General features: G+C 40.3%; 1 protein-coding gene across 1 annotated transcript in view; it reads right to left on the bottom strand.

The window, feature by feature from the left end:
* Window positions 1-15,742, bottom strand: part of GAD1 (glutamate decarboxylase 1) — a 41,705-nt gene that overhangs the window by 12,354 nt on the left and 13,609 nt on the right. Inside the window, exons 6-12 of the mRNA XM_004601145.2 lie at window positions 15,103-15,193; window positions 6,900-7,012; window positions 5,356-5,471; window positions 5,193-5,272; window positions 4,913-4,967; window positions 3,530-3,646; window positions 1,677-1,741 (exon numbers count right to left, since the gene is read on the bottom strand). Coding sequence (XP_004601202.2) covers window positions 1,677-1,741; window positions 3,530-3,646; window positions 4,913-4,967; window positions 5,193-5,272; window positions 5,356-5,471; window positions 6,900-7,012; window positions 15,103-15,193 — 637 coding nt within the window. The remainder of the gene's footprint in view (window positions 1-1,676; window positions 1,742-3,529; window positions 3,647-4,912; window positions 4,968-5,192; window positions 5,273-5,355; window positions 5,472-6,899; window positions 7,013-15,102; window positions 15,194-15,742) is intronic.

Here is a 15,742-nt window from a genome sequence, read left to right as displayed (position 1 = left end):
CAGAATATTATTATTATTATTTTAAAATATTTCCTTCCTGTCTTTAGCTGCAATACCTCCTACTCTACTTAGAGAATCCTCTCACTACCCTATCATGGTTATTAAACCTTGTTTCACTTTTCTTTATTACCATGCAGGTTAAATTTTTTTGTTGTTATTGGGGATGGGGAGATAGCTCAAAGGGCTGGAGTATACATGCTTTCCACGCAGGAGTTTTGGGCTCTATTCCCAGCACCGCCATGAGTAAATCTTGTGCACAGAGCTGGGAGTAGCCTTTCACACTGTCTGGCATGACATGCAAAACAAAACAAAATCTCTGGGGCCAGAGAGATAACATAGCAGCTAAGGTGCTTGCCTTACATACAGCTGACCAGGGTTTGATCCCCAGCATCCTATTTAGTTCTCTGAGCTCTGCCAGGAATGATTCTTGAATGCAGAGCCAGGAGTAAGCCCTGAGCACCTCCAGGTATGGCCCCCAAACAACAACAACAAAATCTCCAAAAGAAAATCCCTTCCTTCGTGTACCATTTTTAAACCCACTGGAGCACAAGTTATGGGACTCCTGGTTCATAACATCTTCCATCAATGGTTTTATTCTTCCCACATGTAACAGCACTTTTGAGACTCAAGTGTTGTACAGGGCTGGAATGAAGACATTAACCAAGTGTTCACATCCAGGTTCCGGATAGATGCTCAGTAATGATTTGCTCAAAGAATTAATGAATGTGAATTCATTTTGGATTAAGACTTAGGAGTCAGGTCAAAATCATACTATCCTTAGGAAACCAATAGACTGAGCTGAGTGCCCAACTCTGCTCCCAAGCAGTACAGTGAGTGACAAAAAGAGTAAAATGAACTGGAGTTGATTCCTATCCCCTTAGCAAACTCTCATGGAACTTCCAAATCACTCTCTGCCCCAGTACGGGCTTTCCTTTCCTATCCAGATAGAATTACTTTGACATTCCATCTACTGTTGCATTTATCGCACTGTGTCAGAACTATTTTCTTTCTTTCCTAAAGTATCACATTGTGGAGGACTCATTAGACTAAGAAATCCTCATCCTTGGTTTCCCTTGCCAGCCATACAACAAATGCTCCAGGGCTGGAGAGATTGGATAGCAGGTAAGGGTCTTGCTTTGCACATGGCCAACTAAGTTCAACCCCTGGTACCACATATGATCTCCCAAACACTGCCAAGAGTGATCCTTGGAGCTTAGGAGCAAGCCCTGAGCACCACTGGGTGTGGTCCCAAAACCAAATAAATAAATCAATAAATAAACTAATAACAAAAAACAACGAATGGCCCATAAATATACAGAGAAAGGGCTTACACAGAGGGAAGTAAAGGTGCCCTAGTCAAGGAGGGGTGGCTGAAGCAGACTCACAGGCCCAGCATACTTGGTACTTAAAAGGAAGTGGCCCCTATGGCAGACAATATTCCCCATACTCTCTCTCTACTTTTGGGCATTATAGAAGCAGAGGGAGGGTGGGAAAGGGGGGTATACCCGGGATATTGGTGGTGGGGAATGTGCACTGGTGGAGGGATGGGTGTTTGATCATTGTGCGATTGTAACCCAAACATGAAAGCTTGTAACTATCACATGGTGATTTAATAAAATTTAAAAAAATTTAAAAATTTTTAAAAAAGAAAGGAAGTGGCCCGGCACTGTTCTTACCTTTCGATGCCGCTGAGCTTATGGCGGTGCTTCCTGGACATGAGCAGCCCACCGCCCCAGGCAGCCTGTGGAAAGAGAGACAGGGGCTGTAAGGACCTCAGACAAGGTCTGTAGAGATAGTACAGTGGGTAGGGCACTTGCTTTGTATGTGCCACCCTGACTCTGATCCCTGGCATTATATACTGTCCCCTGAGCCTTACCAGGAGTGATCCCAGAGTGCAGAGCCATGAGTAAGCCCTGAGCACTTCTGGGGATGGCAAAAAAAAAGAGAATTTCAAATCAGTCATTTTGCACTATCTAATAAATACCAGAAATGACAACTAAGGGAGGGAGGTGGGGTTATTAGTTGGAGAATGGGGACCACAGGGACAATGGTAGAGGAAAATGGACATTCTGGTGGAGGGTATGGTAAGGAATTGTGTAATGCATGAAATCCCATAATTAATAGTTTTATAAACCACAGTACTTTAAAATAAAATTTAGAAATGGAAAAAAGAAAGGAGGGAGGGAGAGAGGGAAAGGAAGAAGGAAGGAAGGAAGAAAGGAAGGAAGGAAGGAAGGAAGAAAGGAAGGAAGGAAGGAAGGAAGGAAGGAAGGAAGGAGAGAAGGAAGGAAGGAAGGGAGGAGGGAAGGAAGGAAGGAGGGAAGGAAGGAAGGAAGGAAGGAAGGAAGGAAGGAAGGAAGGAAGGAAGGAAGAAAAGGAGGGAGGGAATGAAGGAGGGAGGGAAGGAAGGAAAGATGGAGGGAAGGAAGGAAGGAATGAAGGAAGGAAGGAGGGAGGGAAGGAAGGAGGGAGGGAAGGAAGGAAGGAGGGAGGGAGGGAGGGAAGGAGGGAAGGAAGGAGATATAAAGTAAATAACATGAGCTTCTTTGGCAAAAGTAACCCATGGCTATGGTTCAATCAGTGGCAGGTGGAAAGAGGTGGAAAGATTCATCTTCAAAAGTTCCACCAAGTTCACCTGGGAAAAGCTGCACCAGGGTGATAACTATCTAGTATCTGAGCCTGGGTGCCCAGTCTCAGATGCACAAAACAGAGTCAAAAGCCAGAGATAAGCCAGGAGCCCCATCCCCTGTCCTTGCAGGGTAGGGGGGGGGGGGGCCGTCAATCTCTCTGACAGTCTCTCAGATTTCTAAAAAACTGAGAAGACTTATGGGTTTCACAGCAGCCAAACATTTTGTTTGGCACCCTGAATGCATGATAACTGCCCCCCAACCCCCATGAGACAATGTGTGACATAGTGACATAGAACAGCTTTTATTAGGCATCTGCTCTATAGAGGGCAGAGCACCCACTATCTACTAGTGAGAAATTAAATGTGAGAAAATATGTGCGAATAGGGGGATAGCATATCCAGGCACACGTGTGAAATGTACCTTTGTATTGTTGGGAAGATCAGGGACTAAAGATCTTAGTTAATAAAACTTTACCTATACAGCCTTAGTTTTTCCACATGTATCAAAGGTTGTTTTTTTTCTTTTAAATGCCTAGATGGCTGGATAGTAGTCAATCACTGAGTGTCCAGATTCATGGTCACTTTCTATAATCCTCTAAAATCAATTCTATTTAACTCTGCAGCTCTTTGTCCAGACAAAAGCTAGTGGGAAAGATGATGAAAACAATATTCTAACTAGTGCCTAGAAATGAACCAAAAGACAACAACTGGCCAGCAGGAAGTGCAGCCTGAGTGCGGACAGCAATGAATGATGGGCTCGGGGCCAGAGAAGAGTGAGAACTAATGAGGCTTGGAGAGTGAACTGGCTGGAGCGCTGGAAGACAGCTTAGACAGGTAATAAGGAAGAACTACTTTCACCCCCAAAATGGACTGGTTCACCCTCTTAGTTACATTACTTACATCAACATGTAGCCAAAGGTTATATTTCTCACAAATATCTGCAATCTCCTGTATTGGATCAAAAGCTCCATAGACAGTGGTGCCAGCAGTTGCGTTGACATAGAGAGGGACATATCCCTATAGTGTAAGACAAGGAAGGTTGATTGACTGGTTAAGCCTTCCCACTCCCACATGATAGAAAAGAATCACTGTAGCAGATTTCCAACACCTCAGCGAGCTGATTCTGGAAGTTTCTCATATCTGGAAGAATCTGGGAGTATTCTTTGTGCATTCATTCCCTCATTCACTTAGTCAACAAATACTTTTTTTGAGTGACCTTCACATGCAGGTCTTATAGGAATATTGGGACTAGAGCAGTGAGAGTAAAAAAATCAAGATGTTTATCTTTGTGAGATTTTATATTTTAGTGGGAGAGAGACAGTAAACAAAGTTAAATGACCAAAATATTCTGTGTTTTTATGCTGGTGAGTTCCATGACAAAATAAAGTAGAAAAAAGTAATAAGTGTTGGCATGATGGGAAGGTAGCTTTGAATATCATCTGGGTATATTTTAGAGGTTGTGTTGTTCAAAATGGATGGATTAGACTGAACCATTGTTTGGTTATATACAATAGGTCAATACACTAATAGTGGCTAAGATAAATCTTGGATATGAGCAAGAAATAAATGAGTAAATAGAATAACAGAACTCAGGTTTGAGGAAATCTCGGAATTCTTGGTTTTACTGAAGCCCAGCTCCTCCTCTGCTCCTTGCTCAGTCCTAAGAACATTTTCATTTATCTGCTGTATTGAGACCCCAGTCAACAGTCAGAGTTAAAGAGGTAACTAAAGAATATAACCAAAATGACAGCAGGTTGGTAAATAGCCTGGCAGCTACCTGGAAGGACCTTGTAGATATGTCTGCCCTATGAGATTATTATCATTTTTTGGTATAGTACGATTTATGGAGACTGAATTCACCCAGTATCATGGTCCATCTGCCAGCATGTGGACACACTTTGCTCAACAGAATCACAAGCTAAGATGGTATTAGTTAAAATGAGATTATACCTAAAAATTAGCAAGCAAAATGTCAATTAGGTAGATTTCTATAATACTAGTGAGTTTATTGAAGTACACAAAACTAACCACTTGGCACAATGTAGGACAAATAATTTAATAACTGAATTTTTCATTTCTCAATTTTTTTAAAGATTGATACCATACCTACACAGCTTTAAAACTAAATCACATCACAAGTTAGAAGCAAACAAATACACAAAAATAAAATTTTAGAAACACAGTAAAATTATCTCTTATATTATGAAAGACTTATTTTCTAGGGAAGAAGCTATTTTGAAAGATTTTATATTTATCAAACTTTAGATGCACCATAGTATATACCTTTTGTTTGGCTTCCAGAATTTTTGCCTCCAAATCAGCTGGAATTATCTTCCCCCTGTAATTATTATAAAAGGAGAAAATTAAAATGAAGATTCAGTGAGATGCACATAAAAAAAAACCACTTCAGCAGCAGCAAAAAGCAATTTAATCGGATATTTTCAACAGACCATTAGCAGCTTGGCACACTGTACTGAGTCAGTCCTTAAACACAATAAAACAAATTTAACAGATGAACACATTTAATATATCAAGAACCTAATATTCACTCTCCCCTGCCTACCTTTCATTACACTTTATCAAAATCACATTGTCAGTTCCAAAGCCAAGTGCAGCCCCAGCCTTCTTTATGGAATAGTGACTCTGCAACAAACAGAGGTTTGAGGTTAGAAGTTAGATAGACCCTTGGTAAACATCACAGTATAAGACCAAGTCATACAACTCACATGTTCTGATGTGAAGAGGACCAGTTTGGGCACAGCTGCCATCCCTTTTGTCTTAACTTCCGGAAAGTACTTATAGCGAGCGGCCATGATGCTGTACATGTTGGATATGGCTCCCCCTATCAGCAAGAAGACACATTGCCAGGTGTGGGGGCACCTTCATTAGTCTAACAGCAAAGGTTGATGTAGTATTTTAAGACACAGCTCAAGGAGGTCAGAAATGGGAAGAAGGGCCAGAGTGATAGGACAGTGAGTTTTGCTTGCCTTGAATGCAGCTGACCTATATCATTCCCCAAGCCCTGCCAGGAGTTATCCCTGAGTGTAGAGCCAGGAGTAAGCCCTGAGTATGGTCCACCCTTGCCCCTCAGAGGGAGACAGAGACAGAGACAGACAGACAGACACACACACACACAGAGAGAGAGAGAGAGAGAGAGAGAGAGAGAGAGAGAGAGAGAGAGAGATGGGAAGTATATCCTGGTAAATTTTATTGGCTTCCCTATTGCCAAGGCTTCTCTCTAGACACTTTTTGCCTTTAGGATACAAGTAATCACACTCATTATCAAAGCCACTGAGGCAATTTGGTTAGCCGTGATTCATTTACTCCAGGATTCATCCTATTTGAAGTCTAGGAGGAAATATAAGAGGAGGTAGTGGCAGAGGTTGCAAGGAGATAGGTGAATTACAACCTTGCTGCTTCCACATTTGGCTCAGTCTATTTACTGAACAAAGATGAATTTGTTCTCTGAGTTAGATAGATGGAGAAAGAGAGAATAATGGCGAATACAGAAGGAAACTGTGACATTGCCTGGATACTTTACTGAAAGAACAGTCCAACTAAGCCATTCAGTTATTTAAGAGTGTTCTAAATTAATTAAATTAAGCCAAACTCACATTTATGGAAATAAAGATGCAAGGAGAATTGGGGAAACTCTCTAGGTATATCTGGTCAACACTTTTGCATTAACTAGCTGACAAACACATTTGTGTCAGCTTGAATTGCTTGATCAATTGCCTTTTTTTCAGTGCCTAGGATTGAAAACAAGGTTTTGCGCGTGCAAAACACATGCTGTATCAATGAGTTACATTTATGGCCCAACAATTGTGATTCCTATTTCTTTTCCACTTGTACACCATCACATTGTCTATGATACCATCCAAACTTTCTTTTACCACTAAGAATATCTTGAGTTTAGGATTAATTTGTATCTAGTTAGAACTTGAGATTCAAAATAGTATTACTGATTCAAAACTTTATCAGCATGCTATTTATAGACTGGAATTATGCAACCTGATTTAGATATACTTTTCATCAGTTTGTGTATGTTCAGGCAAAGTCTAAGTACTCATAGGAGGAAAATTCTTAGGAACCTTATCTTATTTAACCTTATCTTTTCATCCTGACCAGTCAGGAAGGCAGGGGCATATCAGAAAAATATTTTAAGGTCTTTTTCTCCCACAAACCCTTGTGTTCAGTGTGCCCAAGGATTTCACGGAGTCATACTGTGAAACTTGAAGACAGCAAGTGAGAAAGAACAGAAGTCACCTACCAGGGGAAAATATTCCATCACCATCTTTACTTGACCATCCAACTATCTCTCTCATCTTCTTAAGTGTTATTTGCTCCATGAGAACGAACACGGGTGCAATTTCATATGTAAACCTGGAAAGGAGGTGACAAAAAGAATGAAAATAAAGAAGTCAAACCACTTATTTAGGGAGCACTGATGAGTGGTTTTATATTTGTACATGGGCTCTAAGAATGCTCAAAGCCACCGAAATATTTATTTCCTGTAAGTGTATTGAGTTGGCAGTCATAAAAGGTCAGAAGCCAGACTGGGTTACCAAGAGAGGTGGTAAAAGCACTTGCTCTTTGATTCTTAACAAAATGGATTCTCGTCTGAATGGAAAGTCATAGGTAAGTTCCATTCACAGCAATAGGAGGAGAGAAAATTCACCTCAAGGACTGTAGGATGACACAAATACTAATTGAAAAAAAATTCCTAAGTTCTATGTAAAACTGGCCTGCAACATTAGAAAAAATCCTGACAGCCAATTTCACAGTTGTAGAATCTATAAAACCCACAGTCAAAGTCTATCTTGAAAACAATGTAAACATCCGAAAGCTAACTGTGAAGATAATTGGAAATATTGACCCAGGTTTTAAAGATCTCAATATAATTATCTACATGGCTTTTTTTACTGATATTTCCCAAGGATAACTATGTTTCTATAATTCTCTGAGGTCAATATCTGTCAAGAATAATTAAAAGTGATGATCTTCTAATTACCAATTTTAAATTTCAAGAAGATACTCAACTGGCATACACAGCTAATTGTGGTCATCAACGATACTGATAAGTTTGCTTGTCTTCTAACAAACCAATTTTAAAGTGGTCAGCCATGCCTCTTCTCAAAGCAACACAAAATTGAAGCACGATCTGATGGACAAGTCATTGAAATGAGAATCGTGATACCAAGCATAGGGCTTAAGAGAAACCCAAGAAGGTGCATCCACAGAAAATAAAGCCAGACAACAAAAAGACATTTACTGAATCTGAGGCTCTTTGTCTTTCTTATCTCTTGGCCTTCTTAAACATTAATGTCTGTGGGCTTGGCTCCGATCATGCTTGCTGAAGAGAGATGCCTAAATTGACCAAGCTAAATATTAGGCAGAGATTTTAATATTGGTCAGAGTGTTTTTGAATGAATGCCAATGCTGAGGACTAATGGGAATTCTTGCAGTCTTAATGATTTAGAAAAGCTATTTGCAAGGATGAGATAACAATTGTTGTACATAAGACATAGGTGAAGCTACCAAGTTTTAATCATGAGAAAAAAGCAATCGCATTAATCATATGGTGATAGAAGAAGACAAAAAAGATCCTGGAGGAGCCTCAGGATATATCTGTTGGTAGAAGATTTTCATTTTCAAAAAGAATATGTCCATTTTAATTGAGAGAACCCTTGAAATTTAGAAAGGAGACCCTTGGAAACCATGTGTTCAGTTACCATCACCTCTGGAGGTCACAATCATGCTTTGGTTCTGCTTTGAGCCCCATCACCGTAGCAACCAACACTCCCTCATGTCTGATGGCCTGATAAAGGAAGAAGAAGAAAAGGATTCCTGGTTTAGCCTGTGCTGTTGAGTGAATCCAGAGGTAAACTCAAGATGTGCTTCTAACCGATTATTCTTGAACATTGTTGCTTTCTGATTTGGACGTGGGAATATCTGAACATATGTGCCACTGATATCTGGAAACATTGGAATGGCAAAATGTTTTCAGGATGAAGAGTTTGGGCGGTAGTGTGCGTCTTGGAATCTCACAATACCAAAAGAGAAGGCTGTTGGGGATAAAACAGGGGACAAATGGGATTATAAGCCTTAATATCAGTGCCTTATTATCTATCTGAAGAAAATGGAGTCAGAATTCAGTCACATGGGGAAAGAGAGAAGGGCTGGCACTCAAGACCAGGGGTTAATTTCATGATTTTTGTCCATTTATATTTGCATGAATTAGTCTTCTTACCTGTGGACCAGGAAAATTTTGGTCCATGAGTCTCCAAAGTAGGAGCAAGAGTCTACAGAGTTTGGTCATGTTATGATCGGATTTCATCTATTTCAGGTCCTTTATCTGTGTCATGTACACAGATCCCTAAATCTTTCTGTTTGGATCAACTTAATGAATTATTAATCTCTTCCAGGTGACATTTTATATAATGAGATAAAGATGTTAGAAGACTGTTGTGAACCTTGAGGAAAAGCTTATGAGAATAAATTCACCATTTGGTTCTTGGACAGCTGAGTTCTGTCCGGCCTTCCCATCTGGATATGAAGAAACAGTTATTCCATAGCTAATAATAAGCTTATTCTGATTCACAAGCTTAGTCCTGATTCCTCTTCTAGAAGCTGGTAGACTGGTCCATGGCTGCTGATTTAGATCAGACCTAATAAGTGGGCTAGGAGCCCACTTATATTTCCATTTCTTCTATTTCCTCTGATGCTGCATTCTATACTGTTGTGTTTATAACTATGAGTCTGCCTTTAGTCAAAGTCTTATAGAAGCTTACCCAAGAACAATGGTTCTTAATTTACATGAGGAGGGGTAGTCATACACCTTTTTGGAAATCCTTGAGAAAACTAGGGTCCGTCCTCTAGAATGAAAATGAGAACATGTCCTTTATTTTGTGTATAAGGCTAGGAAATTCTCCTGCAAGCTGGAGTCCAGATTAGATACTCATTCCCTGAGTGGTAAAGTCAAGAGAGAAAGGGATAATTGAGGATTCAGAAGAAGCTGATTGGACACTAGTGTTCGAGGATAAGATTACACTTCAGAATCAGAGAACAAGAAACCAAGCCTGCAAAAAAACTCTGGGTTGAAACAAAAGAACAGGGGTTGGAAGTAAGTAAGTAAAATAGTAGGAGAGTGATATGTCTGAAGTGACATCAAAGGGGAATTCTAAATCTTTCAATATTCTGAGTAGAGCAGTAAGTCAGCTCTTTTTCAATTGGTCATCTCACTTTCCCAGCAGTATTGATGAATGAAGGTAAATTTACTGTGATGAAGTGTTTGTCTCATGGCAGAGCTGGTTGCTAGTCAATATTAATTTTCTCTTGTTTCATGCCATTTTATTTGTGGCTGCAATATTCCCACATCAAAGACTACAACGTTGAGCTTCTCTCAGGATGGGCATGGGCTATTTTAGCTAAAAAGACACTGTGAGAAATGTGTAGAGTTTCTGATCCTCCTTAAAAGAAAATTGTGTATAACCTTTCGCTCTTTTCCTCCCATCCTTCCATTTTACCTCCATCTCTAATTCTGGGACAAAGAAGTAATGACTGGAGCTCTAGTTGCCAGCCTACACTATTAGGTCACTTTGAAGATAAGAGCTAGGTGCTATAATAGGGATCAGAAAGGCAAAAGAAGCCCGGTAACTGCTAGTCTGGGAACTTTTTTAAAGAGAGAATAAAGTGAATTATCTGTGTTTACTCTCTATGCGCCTCTTTCAGATATGGCAGATAGCACAACTTCACCTTGAAAGGTAACACATCTGAGAGGGGTTGTGTGATCTCTTTGACATCTTGTAATAATGACATATATAAACCCAAAAGCTAAGAGGCTAAAGGGAGGAGCCCTGCATGACAATAGTGACCTTGAAGTGGCAGCCTTTACAAGGGGCGCGCACTTGCATTTTCTTGGGTGCACATCAGGTTAGAGCCTTTCAGACTTCAGAACCACACTCTTTGGTTCCTACACTTAAGACTAGAAACCACAGTATATTCCATAGGCTGAATTTTTACTATCTCCCATTTTCCTGAAGAAGAAGAAACTGAGGTTCAGATACATCCAAGTGATCTGCTTTGGGATCCCACGATGAGGATGTTTCAAATTTCCAAGTCCCGTTTATCACATTGGCTTTCCTGATAAATGACAACTGCCTGCTGCTGGCACTTCACTGACTGCCTGCCCAGTGGTCTGAAAGGACTGATATCTTCCAACGAAAATGCCTCTTGGGAAATTTTTATGAAAATAAAGTACTAGATACTTAAAAGCATAACTCATAACAAGCATTGTGCCAGATCTTGCCATTTAGATTTAGTATTGCTGGCTGGTGCATGAGGATCAGCTGCCGGGACTTAGACACAGCTCAGCCCGCATGACCCTGCCAGCAGTGCCTGTTCAGCAAGCAAAGGGCTGTGGGCACCTGCTCAGCTCCACCCTTATGAAGTTTTCTTTGACTCTTCACCGTGTTCTTGTTCAGAAAAATCTATCTCGAGGTGGTAAGGTGATATGCACAGGCGGGTATAAACGCATGAACAGAAGTGTGCTTTCTTTCTAAAAAACGCTTTCCACTCTGATCACACAACCCCTCTCTTGAATTAGGAGAGTTTTTTTAAGCAAACAAAACTCCGATCAGGAATAGAACTTTCCATCTCCATTACCAATGCCACACAAAGTGAGTAAGAGCGCAGCAAGTGAGCACAGTACCACGAATTCACTAAACCCTGCTTGGCTAAAGAAACCTCCGGTGCCCTTCTCTCTGCTGACTTGCTTTGAACATGGTTCCCCATCAGAGAAGGAACTGTCACTAAGGCATGCTATTCCGCCCAAGCACGTGACCGCACTGCTGCATTTCATGATCTTCTGAGGAACTGGCTTAGAACAAGTTCTCCATAATAGTTATTACTTCTTCAGACAAAGACTTGTCTCCAGCACTGACAGGAACTATTTCACTATTTTAAATAACCTTCCCGATCGATCTGTGTGGATCGGCTCATATTTTATAAATATCCACTGTTCAGCACAGCTGCAATTACAATGTGCTGCTGAGAGTGGCCTTGACCTCAGACGGCTGGACAGGCTTTAGTGTTTTGTGGCTGGGCTGAGGAAAGGCACAAGGAAGGGACTGCGCTGTTAGGAGGAACATATACACCAAAGAAGAATTTGTGAGATCTTGCTGAAGAAAAAGTCTTTTAGGAGAGAAGCTGGTCATAAAAGGTTCAATGGGGGAGAGTTCCTTTTATTGACCTTGAGATTAGACTACATCTATCAGGAAACTGGCACAGAGACACTTTAAGGAACAGGGTGAATTCAGGACCCACATTAGTTTGGGTCCTTGGGTCTTAATGACGACATACTTTTTACTTTATCAATCTCATTTATTTTCTGAATAGTTTTGTTTTTTCTTTAATTCAAAGCTGTACTTTCTAATTAAAATTGTTCCTTAGGGTAAGATGCTCTACTCAACCATTAGTGTCTGTTTTCAAGTATTAACTCATGTATTACACAGTCTTTGTTGGCTGGTATTTTTTTTTTCAAATCTCAGAAATCGTGGCAGAGATTGCAAATGTTAGATTTTTTTTTTTTAATTTAAGGAGGCCACAATGAGAGTCTCTCTTTGACCTGATTTCCTTAGTCCTTTGCAGCCCTGGAGACCCAACACAGATGCCGTGAAGCTAACCATGACTGGCAGTCAGAAAGCATAAAACCCATTTTTGTTTTTAATCAATTTAGTCCTTTATGCTTTTTAGCACTAAAGGCTTCACTTGTCACATTTGCCTTTTAAAATTTGTTGCTGTTGTTTCAAATTAGCAAAGCAAGCAGAAATCCTTAATTAATAGAAACTTTTTAAAATGTATTTAAGTATTTTGAGTCAGATCATTAAATAGTTTGGGAACACACAAATCAATATACAATTTTAAAGTGCCTGTTGAAGTTTTGAGACTGGTAGTTTAAGAAAAAAAGAATAACTTGAACTTGAACAACCCTTGATGTCAAACAAAATCTCTCTCTCTCTCTCTCTCTCTCTCTCTCTTTTATATTTTTGGGTAACACTTAGTGATGATCAGGGGTTACTCCTGTCTCTGCATGCAGAAATAACTCCTGGCAGTCTCAGATAATCACATGGAATTCCAGGGATCAAACCCAGGTTGGCCATGTGTAAGGCAAGTACCCTACCTACTCTACAATCTCTCTGGTCCCTTGTTTTCAATAATAGCATCCTTTCATATGAATTTGTTCTTCAAATCTACTTTACTATCAATTAAAAAAGTTAGTATAAAGAAGTTAATGGATAGTTATTTTAAGTATTTCCACAGTGAAGAAAACTCATAATTTTTTCTTAAAACAAAACCAAACCAGAGGCCATGCCCAAAGTTGCTTGGAGGGCATGCAGTGCCAGAAAGAAAAGTCAAACGCATGCTTAGAGATTTGAGCGATAGTACAGTGGGCAGGGCATTTACCTTGCATGCAGCTGACCAAGATTTGATCACTAGCACCTGATATGGTCCCCTGAGCCTGCCAGGAAAGATTCTTAAGCTCAGAACCAGGAGTATGGCCTGAACACAACTGGGTGTGATCCCCAAATAAAACAGAACAAAACAAACCAAAAAACTCTCACATGCTTGATGTGAGAGAACTAGCTACAGAGTCTCTAAAGCCATATAATTTCTATACTTATTTTTAAATTACTGGAAGAAATTTATTTCACTTTCCCCCTGTATTCTGCTGTAAAATGTGGTACCACTGAGTGTATGGATAGTGGTAGAAAATCACAGAGTGAGCAGAGAAAAAATAATCTACTGCAGGCTATGATAACCCTTCATCAGGTGGAGCCTCCAGAGACGTACATGCAGTAAATTAGAAGATGATTGCAAGACGATGACCTACAAAATATCTGCCCTACCCTGCACCCTGCCAGAACCTTAGAGTAAATAAAAATGTTATAAACATCTACAAGAACATAGAAACAGATGTTGCTTACTCAAACAAATATTTTTTTTGGCTTTTTGGGTCACACCTGGCGATGCACAGGGGTCACTCCTGGCTCTGCACTCAGGAATTACCCCTGGCCGTGCTCAGGGGACCATATGGGATGCTGGGATTTGAACCGGGGTCGGCTGCGTGCAAGGCAAACGCCCTACCCGCTGTGCTATCTCTCCAGCCCCCCAAACAAATATTTTTAAAAAGAAAAATTTAGAACAAGAATCTTAATTATTTGAAAGGGCTATATAATGCCTCACTACTGTTTTGGAGTTTTTGATCAAGTGACAAAGTTGTTTGTGATTTTATGGTTACCCTAATAGAAAAGGAGTATGTTCTAAAGGATAAGGATCCCTGTGCTTAAGTAGGAAAATGAACCCAGATCACACTCCAAAACAAGATCTCTTTAGATATCACACTATCGCACTGTCATCCCGTTGTTCATCAACTTGCTCGAGCGGGCATCAGTAATGTCTTCATTGTGAGACTTGATGCTACTGTTTTTGGCATATTCAATACACCAAGGGTAGCTTGTCAGGCTCTGCTGTGTGGGCGGGATACTCTTAGTAGCTTCCCAGGCTCTCCAAGAGGGATGGAGGAATCAAACCTAGGTCGGCCACATGCAAGGCAAACACCCTACCTACTGTGCTATTGCTTCCGGTCCTCTTAGATATATTTATTATTAATAGTTACAGAAGCTGGAATATAGTACAGCGCATGCCTATTCCCAGGCACCACATGGTCTCCTGAGTATAGCCAGGTGTAGCCCTGAAGGACCCCTGAGTACTGTAAGGTGTGGCCCAGGAGGCCCCAGAACCATCGGCCCCTGGTACCATAGGGCCCAAATAGCTCACATAGTCAGGCCTTGCACTGAACCATGGCCCACTTAGCTGAGATTTACCACTGGAGAACCTAAACTTCCTGAACACCCTTGGGATTCCTCCCTCTTCTCACCCTGCTCCCCCCACACACCCTTCCCATAAACAACAAAATAAATACAGAATCTTCTAAGATAAAAATCTCACACTTTATTTTGAAAACTGGAATTATTATTTCTCATTTAATTTAATGTTCTAATTAAATTATATTTTTAAATTCAAAAATAGCTTATCAAGTTATCTACTATTAAACCAGAATTGTGATCAACCGAAAAGATTTATCACTGGAAGATACCATTAGGCAATGAAATTAATGATGTGGCAAGAAATTATTACAGAACCATTAAAAAAATTTCTTTTGGTATTTGGGCTAGACTTAGAGGTGCTCAGAGACTACTCCTAGCTCAGTGTTCAGAGGTCATATCTGGTAGTGCTCATGCGACCATGCAGTGTCAGGAAGCAAACTCAGGGTCTCCTGCTTGCAGAGCATGCACTCCAACCCCTTGAACTATCTCTTCAGACCCAGAACCACGGAACCATTACACTTTTAAAGCAACAATCCATAATCATACATCATGTTTGATTATATGAAAATAATATGCCAGACTTACATATTGGTATTGGCAGTTGATGTCAGCCACTCGCCAGCTAAACCAATGATATCCAATCCAGTGGAGAGCTGATTGAAAAATCGAGGATGACCTAGATGGTAACAGACAAAAATCAAGGCAAACCCTGATTTCAAATTCTTTTCATAGGGCTGGAGTGATAGCACAGCAGGTAGGGCGTTTGCCTTGCATGAGGCTGACCCGGGTTCAATTCCTAGCATCCCATATGGTCCCCTGAGCACTGCCAGGGGTAATTCCTGAGTGCAGAGCCAGGAATGACCACTGTGCATCGCTGGGTGTGAGCCAAAAAGCAAAAAAAAAGTCAAATTATTTTCATAGCAAAAGTAAGGTCTATTGGTGAGACCTCCATCCAAATGGCCCAAATTACTAGGGATAAAAGGGCAGGCTGACCCATCTATACCAACTTTTAGCATTCATGCTGTATTTCAAACTTAGTGTGTCTAAGACACCATACTTTTTATTTTATTTATTTTTTTTAAAGAGACTTTTATTTTTTATTTTATTTATTTTTTTAATTAATAGTTTATTTTTAATTAGTGAGTCAACGTGAGGGTACAGTTACAGATTTATACATTTTTGTGCTCATGTTTCTCCCTTACAAAGTTTGATAACCCATCCCTTC

The sequence above is a fragment of the Sorex araneus genome, chromosome X (genome assembly GCF_027595985.1).
Source record: "Sorex araneus isolate mSorAra2 chromosome X, mSorAra2.pri, whole genome shotgun sequence".
In the NCBI taxonomy this organism is placed as follows: Eukaryota; Metazoa; Chordata; class Mammalia; order Eulipotyphla; family Soricidae; genus Sorex; species Sorex araneus.
This window is presented reverse-complemented; position numbering and strand designations above follow the sequence as displayed.